The sequence below is a fragment of the Lathyrus oleraceus genome, chromosome 5 (assembly GCF_024323335.1).
Source record: "Lathyrus oleraceus cultivar Zhongwan6 chromosome 5, CAAS_Psat_ZW6_1.0, whole genome shotgun sequence".
NCBI lineage: Eukaryota > Viridiplantae > Streptophyta > Magnoliopsida > Fabales > Fabaceae > Lathyrus > Lathyrus oleraceus.
Genome location: NC_066583.1, coordinates 100,886,519 through 100,912,717, shown reverse-complemented (window position 1 = coordinate 100,912,717; position 26,199 = coordinate 100,886,519). Strand labels below are relative to the sequence as shown.

General features: G+C 39.7%; 1 protein-coding gene across 1 annotated transcript; it reads right to left on the bottom strand.

The window, feature by feature from the left end:
* Positions 1–22,827: 22,827 nt before the first annotated feature.
* On the bottom strand, positions 22,828–25,976 carry LOC127087941 (uncharacterized). Its single transcript, XM_051028855.1, has 5 exons — positions 25,420–25,976; positions 24,821–24,910; positions 24,672–24,743; positions 24,378–24,497; positions 22,828–24,111 (listed from the first exon to the last, which is right to left on the bottom strand). Exons 1-5 carry the CDS (start codon positions 25,888–25,890, stop codon positions 23,056–23,058), a joined length of 1,809 nt encoding a protein of 602 aa, XP_050884812.1. The 5' UTR covers positions 25,891–25,976; the 3' UTR covers positions 22,828–23,055.
* Between the last annotated feature and the right edge of the window lie 223 nt (positions 25,977–26,199).

Sequence of the window (26,199 nt, the reverse complement as noted above, 5' to 3'; positions counted from 1 at the left end):
TCTGTAGACTTGAGAGGACTAAGAGATTTTCTTCTCTCTTAGGGGTTGTTTGTAATCTTTCAAGATTAGTGGATTAAGTCCTTGTTGAAGGCGAAATCACCTTGGCCGGGTGGACTGGAGTAGCTTTGTGTTATAAGCGAACCAGTATAAAATCATTGTGTGATTTTCATTTTGAAAAGCGCTTATTTTTCAAACAATTCAAACTCCCCCCCTTTCTTGTTTTTCTCACCTTCAATTGGTATCAGAGCTCCGGCTCTGTTATTGATTTTCAAATCAAACACTTAACCGTGTAGAGAGATCCAGTGCGAGAAAAACAAATGGCTCACTCAAATGAAAGAGATTCTTACAATGCTAAACCTCCTGTTTTTGATGGAGAAAAATTTGATTACTGGAAAGACAGAATCGAAAGTTTCTTTCTGGGTTATGATGCTGACCTCTGGGACATTGTCACAGATGGATACAAACCTCCAGTCTCAAATGGAGCTGAAGTTCCCAGAAGCAAAATGTCAGAAGATCAGAAACGTGATTTCAAAAATCACCACAAGGCCAGAACAATACTTCTAAATGCTATATCATACAACGAATACGAAAAGATCACCAACAGAGAGACGGCTAAAGATATACTTGACTCTCTGAAGATGACCCATGAAGGAAACTCCCAAGTCAAGGAGACGAAGGCTCTGGCGCTGATCCAGAAATATGAAGCCTTCAAGATGGAAGATGACGAAGCTATAGAAGCTATGTTTTCCAGATTCCAAACTCTTATTGCAGGTCTTAAAGTGCTAGACAAAGGATACACGACTGCAGATCATGTTAAGAAGATTGTCAGAAGTCTGCCAAAGAAATGGAGACCAATGGTTACTGCTCTGAAGTTATCAAAGGATCTGAACAATATCAGCCTTGAAGAACTTGTTAGTTCTCTCAGAAGCCATGAGATAGAACTAGAGGAGGATGAGCCTCAGAAAAGGAACAAGTCAGTGGCGCTGAAGTCCAGACCTGAAAGACGGAAGTCAGACAGAACCAAAGCCCTTCAAGCAGAAACTGCAGACACTGATGACTCTGAATCTGAAGACTCTGATGATGAAGAAGAACTGTCCCTACTAACCAGAAGAGTTAAGCAACTCTGGAAAAGGAGGAACAACAACAACTTCAGAAGATCAAGACCCAGAGGGGATCGATCAGAGTCAACTTCAAAAGGTAAACCTAACAAAGATATTACCTGTTTTGAATGTAAAGAAACAGGTCATTACAGAAATGAATGCCCCAAGCTGAAGAAAGATAACTCTAAGAAAGAAAGCTTCAAGAAAAATACCTTCAGAACAAAGAAGGGATTAATGGCCACCTGGGACGATAGTGAATCCGAATCATCAGAATCTGACTCTGATGAACAGGCCAACGTAGCTCTTATGGCTACCACATCCAGCAGCTCAGATGAAGAATCTGAAGAGATATCCTATGCAGCAAAGTTCAGACACCAGTCATGGTACCTGGACTCTGGATGCTCGCGACATATGACGGGAAGAAAGTCTATGTTCCAAAGCCTGGAACTTAAAGACGCTGGATTTGTAGGCTTCGGAGGAGATCAGAAAGGAAGGATCAGAGGCTCCGGAACTATTGGTAATGGTACTCTTCCCTCTATATCTGATGTTCTTTATGTAGAAGGATTAATGCATAACTTGTTATCCATAAGTCAATTAAGTGATAACGGTTATGATGTAATCTTTAATCAAAAAACGTGTAAAGCCATTAGTCAGAACGATGGCTCTGTCCTTTTCACAGGCAAGAGGAAAAACAACATTTATAAAATAAATCTTTCTGATTTAAAAGATCAAAATGTTAAATGTTTAATGTCAGTTCACGAAGAGCAATGGGTATGGCATAGACGCTTAGGCCACATTAGCATGAGAAAACTTTCTCAGCTAACTAAACTTGAGTTAGTCAGAGGCCTGCCTAAACTGAAGTTTTCTTCAGATGCTCTGTGTGAAGCTTGCCAGAAAGGAAAGTTTTCAAAAACATCTTTTAAAAGGAAAAATGTTGTTTCTACCTCTAAGCCTCTGGAGCTTCTTCACATTGACTTATTTGGTCCTGTGAAAACAGCATCAGTCAATGGAAAGAAGTATGGACTAGTAATCGTTGATGATTACAGCCGCTGGACATGGGTAAAATTCCTAAAGCACAAGAGTGAGTCTCACTCTGTATTCACCAGTTTCTGTTCTAAAGTGCAAAAAGAATTTGACTCTAAAATTGTTAGAGTCAGAAGTGATCATGGTGGAGAATTTGAAAATAAAGATTTTGAAGAATTATTTGATTCTAATGGAATATCCCATGATTTCTCCTGCCCTAGAACTCCACAACAAAATGGAGTTGTAGAGAGGAAGAATAGGACACTCCAAGAAATGGCCAGAACCATGATCAATGAAACAAATGTAGCAAAGCACTTTTGGGCAGAAGCTGTAAATACAGCGTGTTATATTCAGAATAGAATCTCTATTAGACCTATTCTGGAAAAGACTCCCTATGAACTGTGTAAGGGAAGAAAACCCAACATCTCATATTTTCATCCTTTTGGATGCATTTGCTTTATATTAAATACTAAAGAACATCTGAACAAGTTTGATTCCAAAGCACAGAAAGGTATTATGTTAGGATACTCAGAACGCTCTAAAGGCTACAGAGTATACAACACAGAAACCAAAATTGTGGAGGAATCAATTCATGTTAGATTTGATGATAAGCTTGACCCTGAAAAGTCAAAGCTAGTTGAAAAGTTTGCAGATTTAGAGATCACTCTGGTAGAATCTGAGAAAACTCCAGAAGCAACTGTCACTCCAGACTCTGAAGAAATTAAATCTCCAGAAATTCCAAGGAAAGTTAAAAGTCGTATTAACGTATCTGAAGATTTGATTTTGGGAAACAAAGATGAACCTGTTAGAACCAGATCTACCTTCAGAACTTCTGAAGATATTCCTCTGGGACTAGTGTCTCTGATTGAGCCTACGTCCTGTGATGAAGCTCTTCAAGATAACGATTGGGTGGCAGCTATGCAAGAAGAGTTAGATCAATTCTCCAAGAATGATGTCTGGGATCTCGTTCCTAAACCCAGAGGCACTCATGTCATTGGAACCAGATGGGTTTTCAGAAACAAGCTGAACGAGAAAGGAGAAGTTGTCAGAAACAAAGCTCGACTGGTAGCTCAAGGTTATAGTCAACAAGAAGGTATTGATTATAATGAAACTTTTGCTCCAGTCGCGAGGTTAGAATCTATTCGTCTTCTTGTATCTTTTGCTATTAATCACTCTATCAAATTATACCAAATGGATGTCAAGAGTGCATTTCTAAATGGTTATATTTCAGAAGAAGTGTATGTAAATCAACCTCCAGGTTTTGAAAATTCAAACTTTCCAGAACATGTTTTCAAACTTAAAAAATCTTTATATGGACTAAAACAAGCCCCCAGAGCCTGGTATGAACGTCTAAGCAATTTTCTTCTGGAACAAAATTTTATCAGAGGGAAAGTTGATTCTACACTCTTCTGTAAAAACCATAAAAATGATCTCATGATATGTCAGATTTATGTTGATGACATTATTTTTGGTTCTGCTAATATCTCTGTTTGCCAAGAATTTTCTAAGTTAATGCAGGCAGAATTTGAAATGAGTTTAATGCAAGAACTAAAGTTCTTTCTGGGAATTCAAATTAATCAAACTCCAGAAGTCACATACATTCATCAAAGCAAGTACATTAAAGACGTTCTGAAGAAGTTTGATATGTCTGAATGCAACTCTGCAAAAACTCCTATGCACCCAACTTGCATTCTGGAAAAGGAAGAGGTAAGCAACAAGGTTTGTCAGAAGCTCTATCGAGGTATGATAGGCTCTCTTCTCTATCTGACTGCTACTCGTCCTGATATTCTCTTTAGCGTCTGTCTGTGTGCCAGATTCCAATCAGATCCTAGAGAATCTCATTTAACAGTTGTTAAGAGAATTCTTAAGTATCTGAAAGGAACTCCTAACCTGGGCCTGATGTATGAGAAAACATCAGAGTATAGACTTTCTGGTTACTGTGATGCAGACTATGCAGGAGATAGAATAGAACGAAAAAGCACATCTGGAAATTGCCAGCTTCTGGGAAACAATTTGATCTCCTGGGCTAGCAAAAGACAGTCAACTATCGCTCTATCAACTGCAGAAGCAGAGTATATCTCAGCATCACTGTGCACAACTCAGATGCTCTGGATGAAGCATCAGCTAGAAGATCTTCATATATTTGAGAGTAACATTCCTATCCTTTGTGATAATACTGCTGCTATTTGTTTGAGTAAGAATCCTATTTTACATTCCAGAGCCAAACACATAGAAATTAAACATCATTTTATTAGAGACTATGTTCAGAAAGGGATAGTAACGCTGAAGTTCATTGATACAGAACATCAATGGGCAGATATCTTTACTAAGCCTCTAGCTGAAGATAGATTTCTTTTCATCTTAGAAAATCTGAACATTAAAAATTGTCCTGAATGAAGTATGGCTCTGAAAAATATAAAATAAGATTCTGATAAAAACAAATATGATTCTGCCTCTGACTCTGATACTTCTACATTGTTAAGAAGATATCTGAGTTAGAAATCTTCAGAACCAATCTCTTGGTATTCCTGAAGATCAGATACATTAAACACGTGGAGCTCTGAGCGTCAAACCTTAGAACTTCTAGACAGCTGTCAAGAAATTCAAAAGGCAGACGTTTGAGTTTTCCTCGAGCAGTGTGCAAACTGTGGGATTAGACATTCATTTATGAGCTGTAATCATTTTTCCCCCCAAGCGTGCCATTTTGAGTTTTGTGTCTAACGCTTTCTGAGGTGTCGTTTTGCATGTGTTTACTTAGAGTATATAAACACTTTTCTCTCACATTTCACACTTATCACTCTCACTCACTCTAAAACCCTAAACCCTCTCTCGAAGTTTTCTCTGCAACTCTTTCAAATCTTCATCTTCTTCATCTCAATGGATGCTCAACAACAACAACTGTTCAACTACTCACAGCAAATGGAGTCAAGTTCCACCGCTCAAACATCTTCTGTTCCAACTCCAACCGTCACCGGTGTTTCTATAACCCCCGTTTATCAAGAACCTCACATTTTGGACCGTGAACGCCACATTCATCTTGCGACCCCCTTTGAAAGTTTGGATGTACTGTGTGAATCGCTGGTAGATTTTGAAAACTTGAGAAGAAACGGTGTTGATCTTACTGAAGATCTTCGCAAGCAAGGTTGGGAGAACTACTTCAACAGGCTTTATGGTCCCATTTACCCTCTTCTTGTCAAAGAATTCTGGAGACATGCTGATGCAGATGACCAGTTCATTGTTTCTTTTGTTCTGGGAGTGAAGATTGTTATCACTGAAGCTTCAATTGCCTCCCTGCTGAACATGGAGACAACTGGAGGAAAGAGGATTTACAACATTCCTCCTAGGTCAAAACGCATCACTGAGGTTATCAACCCAACTATCTTCAAACCAAACGCTGAGGGAAACCCTTCTAAGAACAAGGAATTGCATCAGAACCTCCGAGTGTGGTTGAAAATAATTCTGGGAACCATTCACCATCGCCCAGCCTCCAACTCCTCTGACTATATAAATGCTGATCAGAAATGCATTTTATATTGCATTCAGAAGGGTATCAAGATCAATCTCCCTGTTCTTCTTTTCAAATATCTGAGGGATTCTGTCAAAGACACCAGAAATAGTTTGAAGCCAAGATCTTACATTCCTTTGGGGAGATTGCTTTCTGATGTTTTCATCGAGCATGGATTGGTTGACCAGCTGGAGAAGACCAGATGTATGGATGATCTGGCTATAGAAACTGGAAAGCCTCTGAATGCCAGAAACCTCAAGAGCATGGGAATCATAAAAGATATTAGAGTCAAGCCCACTCTGGATGTATCTTGGGAATCTCTAAAAGATCAGAGGAAGATGCCTCATGGCCTTGACAGGTTCTTCAAGAATGAACCCAGAGATGCCATTGCCATCTACCTTCAGCGTCTGCTGGATGAAGGTATTGATGTTTCTGACTTCAGAATTGAAGACTGTCTGGATTCAGAAGAAGATCTTGTCAGATACAAGAGAGGTCTTTCTGAGAGGAAGATAGCTGATGAAGCAAGAAAGGCAAAGAAAGCCAGACTTGGAGAAACCTCTGGAACCAAATCTCCAGCTCCTCTGCAAATCTCCTCTTCTGGTAAGTCTTTTCCTCCCGCTACTTCTGTACCTATAATGGCTTCTTCTACTCCTCTCCCAACACCTCCCATCTTTACAACCTCTGACATTCCTCCTTCAACCATCAGAACCTCACAACCTCTACCTGTTTTAAAAATTGCACGTAATTTCATACCACCCTCTGAACCTAAACAACTATATCACCACAGCCCTTCCTCTTCATCATCCTCAGCACCAGAATCACCCCCATACATTAGTGTTTCATTATCATCATCAGAACCTTCTGACCCTAAATCCCCAACAATAGCTGAAATTTATGCTAGAAAATTCGCCCCACAAACTCAAACACAATCTGAAGTAACCTCAACCCTCCGAACTTCTCTTCCACAACAAACAACCACCATCTCCTTTGAAAATCAAACTTCCCTTCCACCACAAACAACCACCATACCCTCTGAAACTCAACCACCTACAAATCGACTATCTGATCCCTTCACCTATGGTATCACACCACCAATTCTTCCGCCTGTATCTTCACCAGAACCTGAACCCTTAGATGTCAATCCCCTCTATGCTTCATCCCCAGATTCTGAACTTCAAGCAGAATCTGAACTTCAACCAGAATCAGAAACTGAACCTCCCTCTCTAAATCTCAGCCCTCAAAACTCTCCACCTCATTCACCTGAACCTGAACCTGATCTTACCATACCTACCCTTGAGGAGGCCATTATACAGGTTGCAGAAGCTTCAGTCCAGAAGGTCAAGTCTCTGGCTAAAAACTCTGAAGTTAGTGATGATCCTAAATCTGTTAGGACACACTGGAACAGAGTCATTAGTTGGATGACCTCTGAGTCTTATAGGCTGAAGAGTATCTCTGAACAAGTCAGAAATGGCTACATCAGAGATGCTGAGGAACGGCTCCAAGAGAGATTGGCCAGAGAAGCTGAGGCCAGAAGATTAGAGGAGGAAAGATTGGCTAAGGAAGCTGAAGAAGAAGCAAGAAGGTTAGAAGAAGAAAGACTGGCAAAGGAAGCAGAACTTCTAAGGATTAAGGAAGCTGAAGCCAAGGCTCAGGCGGATGCAGAAGCCCAAGCTGCTGCTGAAGCTGAAGCTCAGCAGGCTCTGACTCAGGGGGAGTCTTCCTCTGCGATCCCTATGATTCTTCATGCTCTGAAAGAGATCAAGCAAGATCAGAAAGAAATCAAGCAAGATCAGAATGAGCTCCGTGCCAGGATGGACAAGCAAGACGCTTTGAATGAAAACATCCAGAACATGTTTGCTATGTTGCTTCAGAGACTTCCTCAACCTCCGAACCCTTAGGCACTTAGGATTTATTTTGTTTGCTTGCCTAGTGTTTTTGCTTCTGTCTTCTTTAGCTCTGATATTCTCTTGGATCTGATGTTTTGGATGCCTTTGTGCCTTTGTGCTTCTGATTAATGAAATTTTTTTCTCTTTATTATCTTGTTATTTTTTATATCTACCTTTTTGATTCTGACAAAAAGGGGGAGAAATCATTAAATAGCTCTGATGAAAATTTGTCTAAAACCTTAAGCACTCTGCAACATTTGTAGAAATAGCTCTGATAAAAATAGCTCTGATTAAATAACTCTAACATTAAATTTAAGAATTTGCAGAAAGTTTCAGAAATCTCATTACTTGAAAAGCTCTGGTAAGAACTTCTGAACTCCCTAGCACTAACTCAGGGGGAGCTTCTGTCTATCTGATCTTATTTTATTCATGTTTCATCTGCTATTTTAAGTTGTTTTGTCATCATCAAAAAGGGGGAGATTGTAAGAACAAAAATTGTTCTACAACAGATTCCTTGATTTTGATGATAACAAAGGATGAAACCAAAAATGGCACCCTAACGAAAAGTTTCTAAGTGTGCAGGGTTCTAAAGATAGAAGAAATAAATCTGATGATGTCATCAGATGCACAACAAGATCAGATACAAATTATCAAGTATCAGAAGCATCTAAAGTGGAATCTCGTTTCAAGAAGCTCTGACTCTGGACAAAACTGCAAAGTATCAGAAGCATCTGAACATGAAGCAAAGTCTAGAAGCTCTGACTCTGAACAAATGCCTTCTGTAAACTCTGAAATTTATCAGCGCTATCTGAACTCTCAAGAAATAACATCAGAAGCCAGATCCCAAGATTCTCCAGATACATGAAGACTCTAATCAGATTTGTTAATCATGATGAAGTAACGTTTAAGCCAAGTTAAAATTCTGCAAATGGATTTCCTCAATTAGAAAGAGACGTCAATCTCCTCTTCCAAGAGAGAAGATACTACTTGTGGTAAGTAGTCACTTCTAAAAGAAAAAGTCTCCTGCAGAAGCTATTTATGGAATGGCGTAATTACATCTCATTATCCAGCAGATTTAACTCTACTTCAACTCTATTTCAACACTACTTCAACTCCTATATAAATAGAGAAGAAATCAACTTTCAGTAAGAAAGAAATCAACTAGCCAAAACTATACTGAATTATTTCACGCTCAAGAAAATCATCTTTGCTCTCAAAGAATTTCACTAAGCTTTTGCTTATTAAGTGAAAAATCTGTTCTTAAGTTTGTAATACTTGCTTTCTTAGAAGCACTCTAGATTACATATCTTGTATCTTTTATTTGTTTGATTTCCTCAAGTGACTCTTTGTAGTCTGTAGACTTGAGAGGACTAAGAGATTTTCTTCTCTCTTAGGGGTTGTTTGTAATCTTTCAAGATTAGTGGATTAAGTCCTTGTTGAAGGCGAAATCACCTTGGCCGGGTGGACTGGAGTAGCTTTGTGTTATAAGCGAACCAGTATAAAATCATTGTGTGATTTTCATTTTGAAAAGCGCTTATTTTTCAAACAATTCAAACCCCCCCCCCCTTTCTTGTTTTTCTCACCTTCAGATTGCTTTCGAATCCACCAGGTCTTGAACTGTGTGCTTAAAAGCTTTACAGTTCTCTATATTGTGTCCGGGAGCACCCGAATGGAATTCGCATTTCGCATTCTCATCATAATTAGCTGGCCTTTGATCAGGTCTCAAAGGTGCCAGTGTTCTGGTTTGTACTAGCCCCAAGTCCATCAACTTTTTGAACAGGAAGGAATAAGTCACCGGTGGCCTATCAAACTGCCTGTCAACTGCTCTTCCCCTCACCTGGTAACCAGCCCTCTGAGGCCTCTGCTGAAATGGTTGCCTCTGTTGTTGAGGTTGCTGCTGCTGCTGTTGTTGTGCAGGCTGATGCTCGGCAGGAATAGTTACCGCAGCAGTGTGCTGAAAGTAACGGTCCCTACTGGGTCCTCTTTGTGCGTAGACAGCACTGGTATCCCCTTCTTTCTTCCTCTGACCGTTTCTAAAAGGCTTCTTCGACCCTGAAGAAGAGGCTGCACCCTGAATCTTTCCGAGCTTCAACCAGCTCTCTATCCTCTCTCCAGCCACCACAATATCAGAAAAGTTGGTCACCGGACAACCAACCATCCTCTCAGCATATGCCCCTTGTAAGGTCCCCATGAAGAGATCAGACATCTCTCTGTCAACAAGTGGAGGTTGCACTCTGGCAGCCAACTCCCTCCATCTTTGGGCATATTCTTTAAACCCCTTACTATTTTTCTGAGACATACCCTGCAGCTGGGTACGACTCGGGGCCATATCAGCATTGAACTGATACTGCTTAAAGAACGCGTCCCCAAGATCTTGCCAGTTCTTGATATCTGAGGACTTGAGCTTGGTATACCATTCCAGTGAGCCTCCGGACAGGTTGTCCTGGAAGAAGTACATCCACAGCTTTTGATCCATGGTGTAGGCGGAGATCTTACGGACAAAGGCTTGCAAGTGAGTCTCAGGGCAGGAACTCCCATTATACCGATCAAACGTGGGCGCCTTAAACTTTTGCGGGATCACAATCCCCTCTACCAGCCCCATGTTTGACATGTTGACCACCCCAGGAGTGGCGTAGCTCTCCAAAGCTCTGATTTTTTCAGCCAGCAGCTGAATCTCTTTATTCTGCGGCGGAGCACCATACTGACCAAATGGCTCGTTGTGCATTGAAAACTGATCAGCTTCCCTATCTTCTTCTCTGTCATCTTCAACACCGAAGAAAGGAGGGAACATACTGTCTTTCAGATTCTGACCCGGCCCAGGTTGACCACCAGCACCACCAAAACCAGCGTTGTTCACCACACCCACAGTTGTTCTCTTACCACCGTCTCTAGATCCCAGCCCCTGGTTGGAGACACCATCCAGGTTCACACCGCTGTTTGCTGCTGAAGCCCGCTCGAGCTTCTCGACCTTATCAGCCAGAGCTTTCTGACCAACCGCAAAGCCTTGCATAATGTTGATCAGCTCGTTCATCTTGTCCTTCAGCTCGAGGAGATCAGTACTTGGTAGATCCATCAGTCTGGGAGTATTGCGCCTTGTGAAGTATCTGTGAGGACGGGTTGAGTGCAAAGGTACAGCTCTACGAGTGCGAGCAATGATTCCTGAAACAATCAAGCACGTTAGAACCGATACCTGCAAAATAAAACACAAGTTATTATGATCATGCATGAATGCAGTGTTTATCCACATGAGGAACACTTTGTCTCTTGATCCTGGTTTCATCGAGACAAAATAATAATTCGGCAGCAATATTCTGACATTCAGTGTTTGATTTCCTCATACAGATCAGAAATATATGATTTAGCAAAATACCCCCAACCATGTGTGTGCTTGTGTGAGTGCATACGGGAAAGCAAATAAAGCTTGAAGATCAATCACTGAATGAAAATAACCATCACATAGCAAAATGCACAATAAGTGCCATAGTCATACATCAAATCAGATACAAATCTCCAGAATCTGGAAAGAAATACAAGCAAAATGAATTCCGTCAACAAGCCTGACGGTAATCCACACAAATGAAAGATCTAGCCGGATGAGGGTCCCACAGATGGCCCTATCTCATCTTCCATCCTTGCAAACTCTGCGGCGAACCTGAGCTCGGTGTTCTCCTGCTGTAGTCTTCCCACTTCTTTCTGATGAATCTTCATCTGCCTGAAGTAATGATCTCGCTCAGCAATGTAATGATCCCTCTCGGCGATGATCTTCGCTTTCTCCGCTTCCCACTCTGCAGCGAGGACTCTGGCTCTGTCATCCCTCTGATCCCTCACGAGAATCTGCCTCCTCTTCTGATCCTCAATGACCTGTGAAGCCCTAGCCAATCTCTCTTTGGTGACGTCGTGCTCCTTTGTTGAAGATGCCAAAGCCTGTCTGACCTTCCCATAGTAGGCAGTATCCATCTCAAAGTGCTTTGCTTCCAAGGCATGTCGCTTGTCTTGATCTTCCATCTTCACTTTGATCTCCTGGTTAGCCATCTGAATCCGAGCAACACTCATCTCCAATTCCGCTTTCTCTGTAAGCAACTGATCTCTGGCTCTTTTCATCTCAAGGAACTCTTCCATACTAACAGTGGAAGTCGGACCCTCAATCATAGGACACCAAGGATCACCTCCCGGAAATGGTAGATGTGTAATCTCAATTCTCTTCCGCAACCAATCATCAAATAAAGGAAAATACCGACTGTTGACCTTGCCATAAGGGACTTTACCCTTTCTCTGGATATCACGCCACTCATCCAATACTTGCCTTAGCTTGGCCTGATTGCCATCAATCGGGAAGTAAAAAGACTCCTGGATCTCCCGCCCGAGAGGAGGACCCTCTACAGCAAACCCCATCTGTCTCCTGAGAAGCACCGGGTTGTAATTGATGCAACCCTGAACTCCCACAAGAGGCACATTGGGAAGACTCCCACAACTGTATATAAAATCCCGTCCAGCCATACCATTATGAGTCCAAGCGATGTCCGCAGCCCGCAAACCCATCAATCTGAAGGACCACTTGACAGTAGGATCAAGATGAGCAAAAGCACCTCGGGAAGGCAAATACCCCATAAACCACCTGAATAGCAACTGAGCACAACATCTGATCAAACCACCACGTCGCTTCTCGTTCCTGTTATGAACCGAGTAGTAAACATCTCCGATCAGAGTAGGAATAGGGTTTCTCTGCATGAACAATCTGATAGCATTATGGTCTACAAAGTTCTTCTGATTAGGAAACAGAATAACACCATAAATGCCCACCGCAATCAAAGCACAAATCGTCTTCCAATTACCCACTGCAGCATGTTCCTTGGCATTAGCTTCCAAGAAACTCAAATGAAATCCAGGTAATTTCCCCTTTTCCTTCAGACCCTCCTTGATCATTTCCGGACTCAAATAAAGAGCACGGGAAATCCCAAGGACATCAGGCTCCACCCTAGTAGCATGGAAAGGAATCTGATCACGGCTCTGCATACCCAGGATGCTGGCATAATCCTCCATCAGAGGCCCCAACAAATAATCTGGAAACACGAAACATCTCAGCCCCGGATCATAGAACTGGAGAAGTGTATGAATGGCTCTCCTGTCACTATCAGTGAGTCTGAAAACCATCTTCAGAATACTACCGTATGCCTCCCTGAACATCCCCACATGGTCGGGCGTAATCAATGCTATCATCTCCTTCAGCACACCAATCTCTGGGTCAAAGAAACTGTAGGCAACATCGGACTTCAAACCGGTCCTCATATCTGAGCAAGAAGTCTCTCAACCAGGATCTTGACCAAAAATGTCCCTGCATATGGATAAACATGTGTTAGATGCAGGTAAATGCAAGATGTAATGATGCTGATGAATGAATGCAATGCATTGCCATCCTCCAAGTCATCTGATCATCTGTTACACTGAATCACAGCCCTGATCTCTGAACTGATCACAACCATCTGAGGGAATATGTAACCCTGATCCGACATCAAGGGTTCCGAAATAAACGGAACTGCAAGATACATCATCATCATCATCATCACCAAACAATCTCTGATCAGATACCCATAACCTCTGAATCGGCCCGGGTAATCCTGAAATAAACGGATCCCCACTGATAAATAACACGGACAGCACTCCGGCGTCTCTGAAATAAATGGCCATAAATCCGACTTATAAATAGGACTCTGATCCACGGAACCAAAAGTCACCATCAAAGTCACCATCTGAACATGCATCTGAAAGAATCATCCTCCCCTCACAGGTAAATTCTAATCAGGTCATCCTAAGGCGGACAATAGCCTCGACAATCGGGCAGAGATACTCAATGGGTTTGCCCTTTCGGGTGTGCCATTGTAGCTCTCCTGAGATCGTCTAAACCAAAGATCCGGGAAATGATCGGTCACCAGAGTCAATAGTTCAGATGAAGTAACTCAACCAAAGTGGAGTACCCCACAGAGGAAAGCACTATCAAATGAACCTCGTCCGGCTTGTGGTACATCACATTGCCAAGCACATGTTGACCTAACATGAAGGAGGCAACATGAGACCACACTACTCCTAGGTGTATACTCGGGCCTGGGTTTTAGCCCCACTCAGAACACCCACCCCAAACAGAGGAACCACCTGTACAGAGGACAACAACATGATAGCATGATGCATGCAGATATTTATGCAAATATATACACAATCAGAATAATAAATGCAATAAATAGCAGCACAAGCAACCTAAACTATCCTAGAACCCTAGGAGAGACTCGCTTAGGGAAGATGGACCAGCACAGGTCAACATCTTTGGTCCCCAGCAGAGTCGCCAGCTGTCGCATCCGCGAAAAACAACCGGCGAGCTCAACTGGTTTAAAAACCAAGCAACAGCAAGCAAGTTCTCAAGGAACTGTAAGCAACTAAATGTACCTTGTGGTTATGGCAGATGCGATTCAGCTTGTTTCCAGGTGAAAGAAGGTGAAACAGATGATGCTTAAGGACAAGGAAGTTGAATGGAATAGCTAGCTCAGCTCCAGCACGATCCAGATACAAGAATTATCAAAACTCCATTGTTGTGCAAGCTTCCAACAGTCCAAGATCTTGAAGCTTTTGGCCACGATTTAGCAAAACAGTTCTTCAGTGATGATTATAGAGCATGGATCCACGAAGAATGAAGCAAAATGATGTAGAATTCATGGAGAAATGTTGAAAAAAGTGATGAAGTTCTTGGAGAATTTGAGAGAAAATGGAGGGAAAGTTTGTTGCAATTCTTGGAAAATGAAATGTTGTTAGCAATTCTGTTACAATTAGCAACTTATACCATCTCCTTAATCACTTTCCTTAATCACAATTAGCAAATTAGCTTGATTTAGCATAATGTGATTTTAAGTGCAATGTCCAAAATGACCTTTTCAAATAGCCAATGTAACAGTAAAATGAATGTTCACGCAAGTTCTAAATGATATTTGGAGTGTGTTGGAAGTGGTCTCATGTCAATTGGCCTTGTATTTCTCAATTTCACTATGCCATGCCAAAAATACACATGAATTCACTTGAAATTTGACTTTTTGCATTGACCATTTTTTATGAATTTGGATCACACATCATGAAAGTACATGTAAAATGGAGTTTTCTCACAAAAAGATCACCCAAATTGGACATTCCATGTGAAAGTTATGCCACTTTGATTATAGGCATTTTTGGAAAATGAATGGACCATAACTTGTCAACCATACATGGGAATTTCAAGTTCTTGGACTTTTTGGAAAGGTGAGAGCAAGATCTACAACTTTCATGTTGGACAAATTTTCATTTGAAGCTTTTTTGGACACGTAATTTTGTGGTGAAAAACTTTCCATTTTTGGAAACTTCCATTACAAGTCACTTTCTATTTTTGACAACTTTTGTCCTGACTTTATTTTCTTCATTCTTGAGCTTTGACATGTCAAATGAAACTTATTTCAACATGAATGAAGTGTATCCAACTCTCTCCCACCTCCAAATCCATAAAATCAAGCACAGTTGACCACAGTTGACTTTTTCAACTGATAGATGAATTTGGCAATGCACTGATCAATCTGAGCCCCAATCTTCTGATGAAATGGCTCAAGGATGAAACCCTAGCCTCCATAAGCTCAATATAGTCACATAATGATCCCCATATCCATTATAGACCCCATCTCCTTCACAAGCCCTGATCGGCCCAATGCAACTGATTAGGGTTGACCAGTGGTCAAAACCCTAATCTCAAGGTGTATGATCAATCACTTGGATCCCTTGGATGATAACAAGACCATGATGATGATGATGTACCATTCCACCCAAGATCAAGACCAATCTCCCTGAGAAATCATGAAACCCTAATTCATAGCCCAATCCTCAGATGGCTAATGATCAGTCAATAAAACCCTAGGCTTGCATCTCCACCTCTTATCTTCTGACCAAGACTTAGGAGGATGACTTACACAATGTAACCACATGATATGCAATTATGCAATGCCTAATGACCTAAAAATGATATGCAATATGTTAAGCTAGTCCCAAGAGAGGAGGGCAAATTTTGAGGTGTTACATTATAAAGTAATACAAATGGGTGATGGTGATGAACCGACGGTGTAAAACTTTTTACACTGACATTGTATAGTAATTAATCTCTCTCTCTCTCTCTCTCTCTCTCTCTCTCTCTCTCTCTCTCTCTCTCTCTCTCTCTCTCTCTCTCTCTCTCTCTCTCTCTCTCTCTCTCTCTCTCTCTCTCTCTCTCTCTCTCTCTCTCTCTCTCTCTCGCTCTCTCTCTCTCTCTCTCTCTCTCTCTCTCTCTCTCTCTCTCTCTCTCTCTCTCTCTCTCTCTCTCGCTCTCTTCTCTCTTCTCTCTCTCTCTCTCTCTCTCTCTCTCTCTCTCTCTCTCTCGCTCTCTCTCTCTCTCTCTCTCTCCTCTTATATATATATATATATATATATATATATATATATATATAATATATATATATATTATATATATATATATATATATATATATATATATATATTATATTATATATATATCTATTATTATATATATATATATATATATATATATATTATATATATATATATATATATATATATATATATATATATATATATATATATATATATATATATATATATATATAATTTCTTTTATACTATCTAATAATATATTACTAATTAAATTATATTCAAGTATAATATATTATTTTAAATAAAAAATATGATTAGTATAATAGTTTTTTAGCTCTACAATAATTATAAAGAAAATACAATATCCAAGTAAAAGATTTAAGATTCAAATTTGATTTTAGAGTTTATAACTAGCAATTATCTTGTTTAAAATATATTCAACTATGTATTATATTATTTCAATAATTGATTTATTTTGTCTAATAATTTTTATTTTTGAAGAATTCAACGTGAATAATAAATATAAAATTTGATATCAATTGCATGACACAAAATACTACTGTTATTGTTGAAATCAATTGTAGTATTAGTCAATTCTATATAGCACATATTTTAAAGAAATATTTGCATAATAAAAAATTGAATCAATTATATTTTATAGGGTGTAGTGTTCCTTTATGTGTTAAATTGTTCATTCAATTTACATAGGGAAAAGAATATGATATCAATCAATATTAGTACAAGAATGTGTAGAAAATTAGTGGGGGCATAGGCCCATAAAATGAGGTATATAACTATGTTTCTGCTGAAATATGATGAGAGATTCAACGGGGAAGAAGAATTCAAGTTTACTTTCTTTTCGGAGAAGAATGGTGGTGCTTCTGAATATTCGGGAACTCCTTAGTTTGTTGGAGAAGAATGGGTTCCTTTTCTTTGCTATGGCAAAAAAAGTGAATGAGATAAAATATTATAATTTTAAAGAAATAAAAATTATTTTTAGAGTTTTTATTTCGATTTTATTTAACAATTGAGGGATAATATCCGACATAAAATATATACAAAATAAATGCGTCTTTTTAATTGTAAATAAAACATAAAATTGCACGAATGAAATAGAAAGGATTTAGATATTTGCTGGACTTTGTGATGTAAATTGTTTGTTTTTTTGCAACGTATGTAGAGTTCCATTTTTGTGAAATTCTAATTGCTTCACTTTTCATAATCTAGTGCCTGTTGGAAATTACGGTGAATTAATAAAATCCCCTGTGAATTCAAACAGATCCATGGATTCAGAGGTGCCACCGGGCTGGTCGAAGATACACAAAACTGTTGGAAATCCCCCAAAACCTATGGAGAATTTCAATCAACCTTAATGAACAAGATTGTTATTACCCACACAATAACAACGAAAAGAGAAGAACAATGGAGAAAGAGAAAGTGTGTAGAACGATGAAGGAGAAGAGTAATATAATTCTGCAGAGTTTCTCTCTGCCCACAAACTGTGGAAAACTTCTTATTTACTTTGCAACTGCCCAAAACTATAAAAACCCAAAATTATAAAAACCCAAAATAGCTAACACTAGTTAACACACTAGGTGGTTGGACACTTCCTTGCTCTGTCGAGCAACCTGCTTCGACACAAGGAATTACAATTCAACACACCACCTAATTCATTGTGTCTAAGCTATCTACATTCATCATAGCTCTTAGCCTTCTGAACACTTCAACTTGCACTCCCTTTGTCATGATGTCTGCAATCTGATTCTCAGTTCTGCAGTGTTCCACATTCATCTTTCCATCTGCTACCTGCTCTCGAAGATAATGGAACCTCATCTCGATGTGCTTGCTGCGACCATGTTTCACAAACCCAGCTGGTTGTGCAACATAAACTTCTTCTTCTAAGGGGTCATTCGGGAATGCATATTTCACATCCATCTGGCACATATGCCAGTTGTTCATGTTTGCTAGACCAACAACCAACCTGATTGTTTCGATCCTAGCAACAGGTGCAAAAACTTCATCGAAGTCGATTCCTTCTTTTTGAAGAAATCCTTTCGCCACAAGTTTTGCCTTGTGTCGAGTCACTTCTCCTTTGGGATTCAACTTCACCTTGTATATCCACTTCACATCGATTGCCTTCTTGTCTTGGGGCAATTCGACAAGTGACCAAGTGTTGTTGACTTTGATTGACTTCAGCTCTTCGTCCATTGCTTTCATCCATTTCGAATCTTTCAATGCCTCAGCTGCATTGACAAGTTCGACATCTGTGTAGAAAGCATAATGTACCAGCTCACCTTCATCATTGACCACATCATCTGATGTAATCACACATTCTTGCAACCTTGCAGGCATGTGTCTTATTCTTTGAGGTCTGCTTGTGCTTGCTTCACCTCTGACTTCTTCCTGTCGAACTTCTCTTTCGACTTCACTAGCTGGTTCATCACAAAAGATTCTCACTGAATCTTTCTTGACATTCTCAGTCCAATCCCACTCCTTAAGCTCATCTATGATCACGTCCCTACTGATCACTACTTGCTTATTCACTGGGTCGAACAACTTGTATCCTCTAGTCGAATGATATCCTATCAGGATCATCTGACTGGACTTGTCATCAAGTTTTCTTCTCAACTGATCTGGCACATGTCTATGTGCTATAGATCCAAACACCATGTGATTACTCAATCTAGGCTTGACACCGGACCAACATTCTTCTTACGTGATTCCTTCTATCTTCTTCGTCGGACATCTGTTCAGGATATATGTCGCAGTCGACACAGCTTCTCCCCATAATTCTTTGGGTAGATGCTTGTCTTTCAACATACTTCTAACCATATTTATGATGGTTATATTCTTCCTCTCTACGACTCCATTCTGCTGTGGAGTGTAGGGTGGCACCACCTCATGCACAATCCCTTCTTTCATACATAATGCATCGAAGTCTTTCGACACATATTCTCCACCACCATTAGTTCTCAAAATCTTGATCTTTCGACCGCTCTGTCTTTTGATCATAGATTTAAACTTGGAAAATACCTCGATCACTTCACTTTTCTTCTGGATCAGGTAAGACCATAATTTTCGAATGAAATCATCTATGAATGTAACAAAGTATTTGTTACCTCCAATAGAATCCACCTGGAGAGGACCACATACATCAGAGTATATGACTTCAAGAATTGCATTCGACCTGCTTCCTGCATCCTTACTGAAGTTGTTCTTATGCTGCTTTGCCTGCACACATTCTTCACACACTTCGTTTGGAATGTCGATTTCTGGTAATCCTGAAACCATATTTCTTCTCTTCAAATCTCTGATGTCTTTGAAATTGAGATGGCCAAGTTTGTAATGCCATATCCACTCATCTCTGCTGGCTGCTGTTGCAAGGCACTTATGCTTCATCACATTTAGTTCAATCTTGAAGGTTCTATTCTGATACATTTGAGCCTTCAAGATCAACCTTCCATTTGAGTCGAGAACTCTCATCATCTTGTCTTCGATCGACACCTTGTAGTTCTTTTCGACCAACTGCCCTATGCTGAGCAAATTACTCTTCATGCCTAGTATGTACAACACATTTGAAATTACTGGCCCCTTGTCATCTTTACTCATAATCAGAACATCCCCAACACCTTCAGCTGCTAGAGTGATGTCATTTGCAAATTTCACCATGTTCTTCATTGAGGGCTTTAGATTGACAAACCAATCTTTTCTTCCATACATGTGTGATGAGCATCCTGAGTCCAAGTACCATTGGTCCTTGAATCTCTCTTCTTCTCTTATTGTAACCATCAGGAACGTCTCTTCTTCTTCGTGTTTCGCCGGCTTTGCATAAGTTTCTTGATTCTTCTGATTTTCTGGACAATCACTAGAATAGTGACCATAATTCTGACAATTGTAACACTGAATGTGACTCTTGTCTGACTTTTGACCACCACCTTTTCCTCTACCTGCAACACCACCTCTTTGGTTGCCTTGGTTCCAGGGTTTTCTTTGATTCGACCAGTTTCCTTCTTGCTGATTTCGACCAGTCGAATTGTTGTAGCCTCATCTGCCTTTGTTGCCATTCCAGCTTCCTTTGCCTTTTCTTTCTTTTGCTGATTGAGTCTGCAAAGCCATATCACTCTTCGACTTTCCTGCAACTCTTTCAGCCATTCTTTGTTCATGAGATTCAAGCGTCCCTTGAAGCTCTTCCTTTGTCAATTTTGACAAGTCTTTTGACTCTTCTATGGCTATTACCACGTGGTCGAACTTTGGAGCCAACGACCTCAAGATCTTTCCAACAACAGATCTTGATGTCAACATTTCTCCACATACCTTGATTTGATTCACCAATTTCGTAACCTTGGTGAAGAAATCAGGTATGCTTTCATTGTCTTTCATCTGAAGCAATTCATGTGTTCTTTTGTGAGTTTGTAACCTCACCTCTTTCACCTTCTCTGCACCTCCAAACGATTTCTCCAGAATTTTCCATGCCTCTATCGTTGACTCTGCATCACTAACCTTTTCAAAGTTATTTGTATCAACACATTGATGGATTATAAAGAGAGCTTTATAATCTTTCTTCTTCAATTCTTTATGTGCAGCCTTTTCTTGATCCGTCGCAGCTTCTGCAAGCGTTGTTACTCCTTCCTTCACAAGATCCCAAAGATCTTGATAACGAAACACAATATTTATCTGCTTGCACCAATTCTCATAATTGTTGTTCTTGAGAATTGAAAGATTTACTAGAAAATACCCATTTGGATGATTCGTTGCCATGGTGATTTTCTTCCCACGAATCGATTTAATCGGAGCTCTTGATACCATATGTTGGAAATCCCCCAAAATCTATGGAGAATTTTAATCAATCTTGATGAACAAGATTGTTATTACCCACACAATAACAACGAAAAGAGAAGAACAATGGAGAAAGAGAGAGTGTATAGAACGATGAAGGAGAAGCGTAATATAATTCTGCAAAGTTTCTCTCTGCCCACAAACTGTGGAAAACTTCTTATTCACTTTGCAACTGTAAAATACTGTGAATTACAAGTGTTGTGAATACTCTATTCACCTCTGTATGAAAATAAGGGTTACTCTCTCTATTTATAGATTTATGTTAACTTGGACCTCAAGCCAAAGCCCAAAACTATAAAAACACAAAATTATAAAAGTCCAAAATAGCTAACACTACTTAACACACTAGGTGGTTGGACACTTCCTTGCTCTGTCGAGCAACCTGATTCGACACAAGGAATTACAATTAAACAGAAACATGTTAAATTTGCTATTGGGATATGTGGCATTAAAGCACATAAAGGGTGAACTTGTATTTCAAAGGGAACAATCGGACAATGTTTCAGGCTTCTATTACAAACGTGTGGAATGGGTGAATGCGGAAAAATAAGAAATGTAGAGATATGATTTCCTATTAACAATCTCATGTTTTGTTATATAGTTACCACAAGCAATTTTCTCTCTAAGAATATAAAATAGTTGAACTTCGCGACATAGTGATATAAAATATTAACGGATTATGAGATAAACTTGATAATAGAATTGAAGTTAGAATAACCACATTAAATTTTTGATACCAAATTCCCAGACCATACATAATCCATAAAATAGTGTATTAGTTCAACATGAAGGATGTAGAAATAACTAAATTACTCGCAAAACCGTGAATCCAAACACCATCAATATTTCAAATCAATTCAGCAAAACTCGAGATGTCGGAATTACTGAGGCCACTTTCATCAATATTCAAAATTATATTATTATCTTTGTGTGCATTTGACATAATCGTTTTCGTTTGATGAGACAGATTATGTTTGAGAAAATATTTAGCTAAGAGAGTTTTACTGTGATGAGTTTTAAAGTATATGAAGATATCACTTCATTCACAAGACTCTGTTTTTTCCTAACGCGCCACAACCCCTAGCAAGCAACCAAAAAGATAGAGTCACCATTGAGGTCATGTTTAATTCAATCATATAAACTATCCCCTTAGAAGAATGGGATCCAAAAAGCCAATTTCTAAAAGACGAATGGCAAATTCAATCTCTCAGACAATATAGAGTTTTGATTGCATTTAGAACATAGATCTGTCTCGAGCATGTCACGATAACACAACATCGATCTCGTAGACTCGTAGCAAATTCACTTCCAAAAATATTTGTCTATGCTTCAGATGTCCCTACTTATAAGATTATAAAATTGAATTTAACCTGAAACTCGGAGAAAATAATAATATAAAAAATTCAAAAAAACAAGATAAAATAATGTGCTCAATGCTATCGAGACAAAATAGAACTACATAGAATTACAGTAGTGAAACAAGTAAAGCAAAGCTATAGAAAGATATATATGGTAGCATATAACTATGATCCTAAAGCAAAGAGGATAAGGATTTTGTAATGCACGCAATAATACGGAAAAAAAAAACAGTAAGAAAGGTGATTTAAGACTGAGGAAATAACACAAAATGATGTCCACCGGAACATTTGGCAGCTATTACTGGTTTGGATTTAGCAAATAACACATTTGAACAGGGTTTTTTGTTGGGGGCATGTCGAATCAAAAGATGCTGCTATCCTATGATTTCAGGTTGGCTCCACAAAGAGCTCTTTTGACAATTGAAACCATGAAGATAAAAAAATATATTCACCATCTCCAAAAATGTGTAACTGAAGCGTTGAACTTTTTCAGTTGTTTTTAATCATAAGCAATAGAAAAATAAAACAACCAACTCAGGTTAAACAAATATAATGCAGATGAGGCCATTTAAGTATTTTGCGTTCTTTCAAGTAATGCCTTTTAAAATGCGTTCTATTGTTAATATCAACTGCCTCGCTGATCTACCACCATATGATACACTACAAGACACAGCCAAAATAGAACTCATGAAAAATATAAAGCTCAAATCATATTGCACCAGTAAATATAAATAAATTGAAAAGACAGATACTAGACTAACATCCGATTGAGTACAATTTGTTAGTTCCTATTCAACCTTTTAGAAAACATTTCCAGTACTATAACAAGTTGATGCTTCCATTTTAGCCATTGCAATGCTATATAGGGAACAAAAAAAATTAAACCACCAGCTCAAAGGACAATCATAACCATTACAAAAATATCAACTTTGGGGGGACGCTTTAGCAACACCACCCGGTTGAACAGGCTGTGCAGCTGCCCCATCGCTAGCATACACGGGAGGCTGAGTATAACCAGCACCATAAGAACTGTTTCCATACGATGGTGGAGTCTGACCGTAGCCAGGCTGGCCACCTTGAGGAGCACCATATGATTGAGAGCCATATCCTGGTTGCACTGGTGGCCTCTGAGTGCCTGACTCTGGCTGAGCATACCCAGAAGGTGGGGCCTGGGTAGGGGGATATGCTGACTGACCATAACTTCCGGCAGTGCCAGGTGACTGTGATTGACCATACACAGGTGGATTTGCAGCTGGCTTTTGAGATGGAGGGGCACCATAACCAGGTCCATAACCAGATTGTGGTTGATTTCCATAGGCCGCTTGGGAGGTAGGGGCAACCCCATAACCTGGTTGAGGAGTTCCTTGTTGGTTGGTAGCGTAGCCTTGCGGGGCAACAGTAGAGGGTTGCGAAGTTTGGGAAGAATCTGCCTGTGAGCCATAGTTGGAAGTGAGACCTTCTTGTGTTGGGTTACTCCCACTGCCATAGCTGGGAGCAGAGCCATAACCTTGTTGTTGATCATATGTTGGGGGCTGACCATACCCGGATTGTTGTGTTGCATTATACGCACCATAGCTTTCCTGACCATAACCCTGTCCTGGTTGGCTATAACCAGTGGAAGGTGGCTGACTGTAATTGTATGCAGACCCATCAGCTGGCTGGGCAGGACCCCCAGGATTTTGCTGTTGCTGGGGCTGTTGATTGTAATAATCATAACCACTTGCAGACTGCTGGTGAGATGGTGCAGTGGATTGATCCCAATTGGCAGGGTAACCGCCAGGTTGCTGGGGAGGATAGCCTGAGTATGGGGGCTGAGGCATGTTATACTGTGATGATGGAGCGGAGTATGATCCAGGTTGCCCATAGCCATAACCAGGTTGTTGCGCAGGAGCAACAGGGGGAGCCCAGCTAGATGGTGGACGGGATTGGTAGCCTTGCTGAGTGTAACCACCAGAGTTCCCTGAACCTCTGAGTCGATTCTGCAGCGAGAAACATTACAACCACAACTTAAAAAGGCAAACTCACCCAAGACACAACACAAATCAATAGACATACACACAAAATAGGTAAAAAGTGCATAAATAAAAGGAGGCACAAACCATAGAAGTAGACAAACAAACAATCTTAATTGCTTCAAAAGGAAGCACAAAACATGGTTATAAATCCATAACTTTATACTTAAACCAGACATGTCACAATAAAAAATGATAACCCAAATAAAACAGAAACACTGTTGATAGCATACCTCGCCAGTGATGATTTGATTAACCAATTGCTTTGCTGATTCAATTTGATCAGGGGTCCCATCAATTTTTAATGTTCTTTCTGTTGATGTATCGCCTGGGGGAAGATGCAGAGGTATAACCTGAAAAAATAGGCATTAGTTGTCAAAAGTTACTAAGAATGGAAAATCCAAGTCTTGAGACATGAGAGTTTGGGCAGTCAGCTGTTAACCTTAACACCATCCAACTTTAAACATAATTATGATTTTGAAAATATATAACAAAAGAAGCAGAGAAAACAAAGAACAAGAGATAACCTGAATCCGTGCTCCAGTAGAAGCTTGCATACTCTTAATTGTTTCTCCTCCTTTACCAATTATAAGGCCGACCTAAGAAACCAAATCAACTATAAACAAAACACTGTAGAAAGTACATGGGTGTACATATTTCGGGCAACTTTGCACACCTTATTGTTTGGGATTTGCATTGAAAATTCATCACCCCCAGATTGTGCAGCCATCCGTCTAGTACCACCGGCAGAAGCCCCGGCTTCAGCCTAGTAAAGAAGCAACTCTTATCAGTGATGTTAATGGTTACATTTAACCCCAGATTATTACAGTTAAAAAATCAGTAGAAAACAACCATCATCAATGAAGCTTCACTAACAGGTTACAGTTAAGGCCATTCGACTTTGAAGATCATTTAAACAAATTCAGCACAAAACAATTCATACTAAAGTTACAAAATCAGTTCAAAACAAATACTGTCAGCAATATTTCACTAGCAGGTTACAGTTGCAGTCATTCAAACCTCACTAGAGCAAATTAACCAGAAAACACACCATATTACAAATAGAAAGTCAATTCAAAACCACTCTTATCAGTGAATTTTCCCTGGCAGGATACAGAGCGCACTAATTCCAATATAATTTAAGCAAATTTATCATTAAACATTTCACATTGCATATACAAAATCAGTTGAAAACAACTCTTTCCAGTGATATTTTACTAACAGGCCACAGTTACAGTGATTCCACAACATAATTAGAGCAAATTTAAAACAAACCTCAGCAAGGACTTCATTGATAAGTTTCTCAGCAGAAGCAACAGCATCAGAAGTACCCATAAGCTCAACCATCCTCGTAGTAGAATTAGGATCCACATCCATATCACGAGTAACCTGAATCTTAGCCCCAGACTGCAACTGAAGATACTTAATAGTCTCACCTCCTTTCCCAATAAGAACCCCAACCCTACCATTAGGTATCTCAATCTTCTTACTAGAACCACCATAAGAACCAGCTGAATATTGCGGCTTCAAATCGTAAGAATCGAAGCCAGATTGAGGAGCACCATTATCAGACTTGGAACGTTTAGGATCGAAGGAAAGTGGAGGAGCGCCGCCGGTGACACTGAGGAGCCGAGCGGCGGCTTCTTGAGCTTTCTGTTTAGCGTTTGCGACTTCGAGTTGAATGTCAGTGGCGGTGGGTTGGTCTTCGTATTTGCGTTTTAGGGCGTATTGTGGTTCTTCCGCCATCGTGACAAACCCTAGAAGAAGAAAACGAAAACGAAAACGCGCTGGAGAAAAAATGGATTAGGTTATATATTCGACTCAAATGCGAGTAGTAGATATATATAATCACCTGGTATTGCGGCGTCGTTTTATACTAGTGCTCAACTATAGTCAATACAATAGTCACACTGCTACTGCTGGCCCTATAAGTAAATCTTTTTGCACATTAAATTAATATATATCAAACCTATACTTTCTTGATTTTAAGTTATAAGATTTTTTGAAGAAAAAAATTCAATTGTCACATTATAATTCTAGCATAATATTATTGAT

Excerpts from the sequence above, each read along its gene's own strand:
- LOC127087941 (XM_051028855.1), bottom strand. The coding sequence starts at position 25,890 with ATGGCGGAAGAACCACAATACGCCCTAAAACGCAAATACGAAGACCAA. Across the intron at positions 24,744-24,820 it reads TGCAAATCCCAAACAATAAG|GTCGGCCTTATAATTGGTAA; the intron begins GTGTGCAAAGTT and ends TTGGTTTCTTAG. Across the intron at positions 24,112-24,377 it reads ATCAAATCATCACTGGCGAG|AATCGACTCAGAGGTTCAGG; the intron begins GTATGCTATCAA and ends TTCTCGCTGCAG.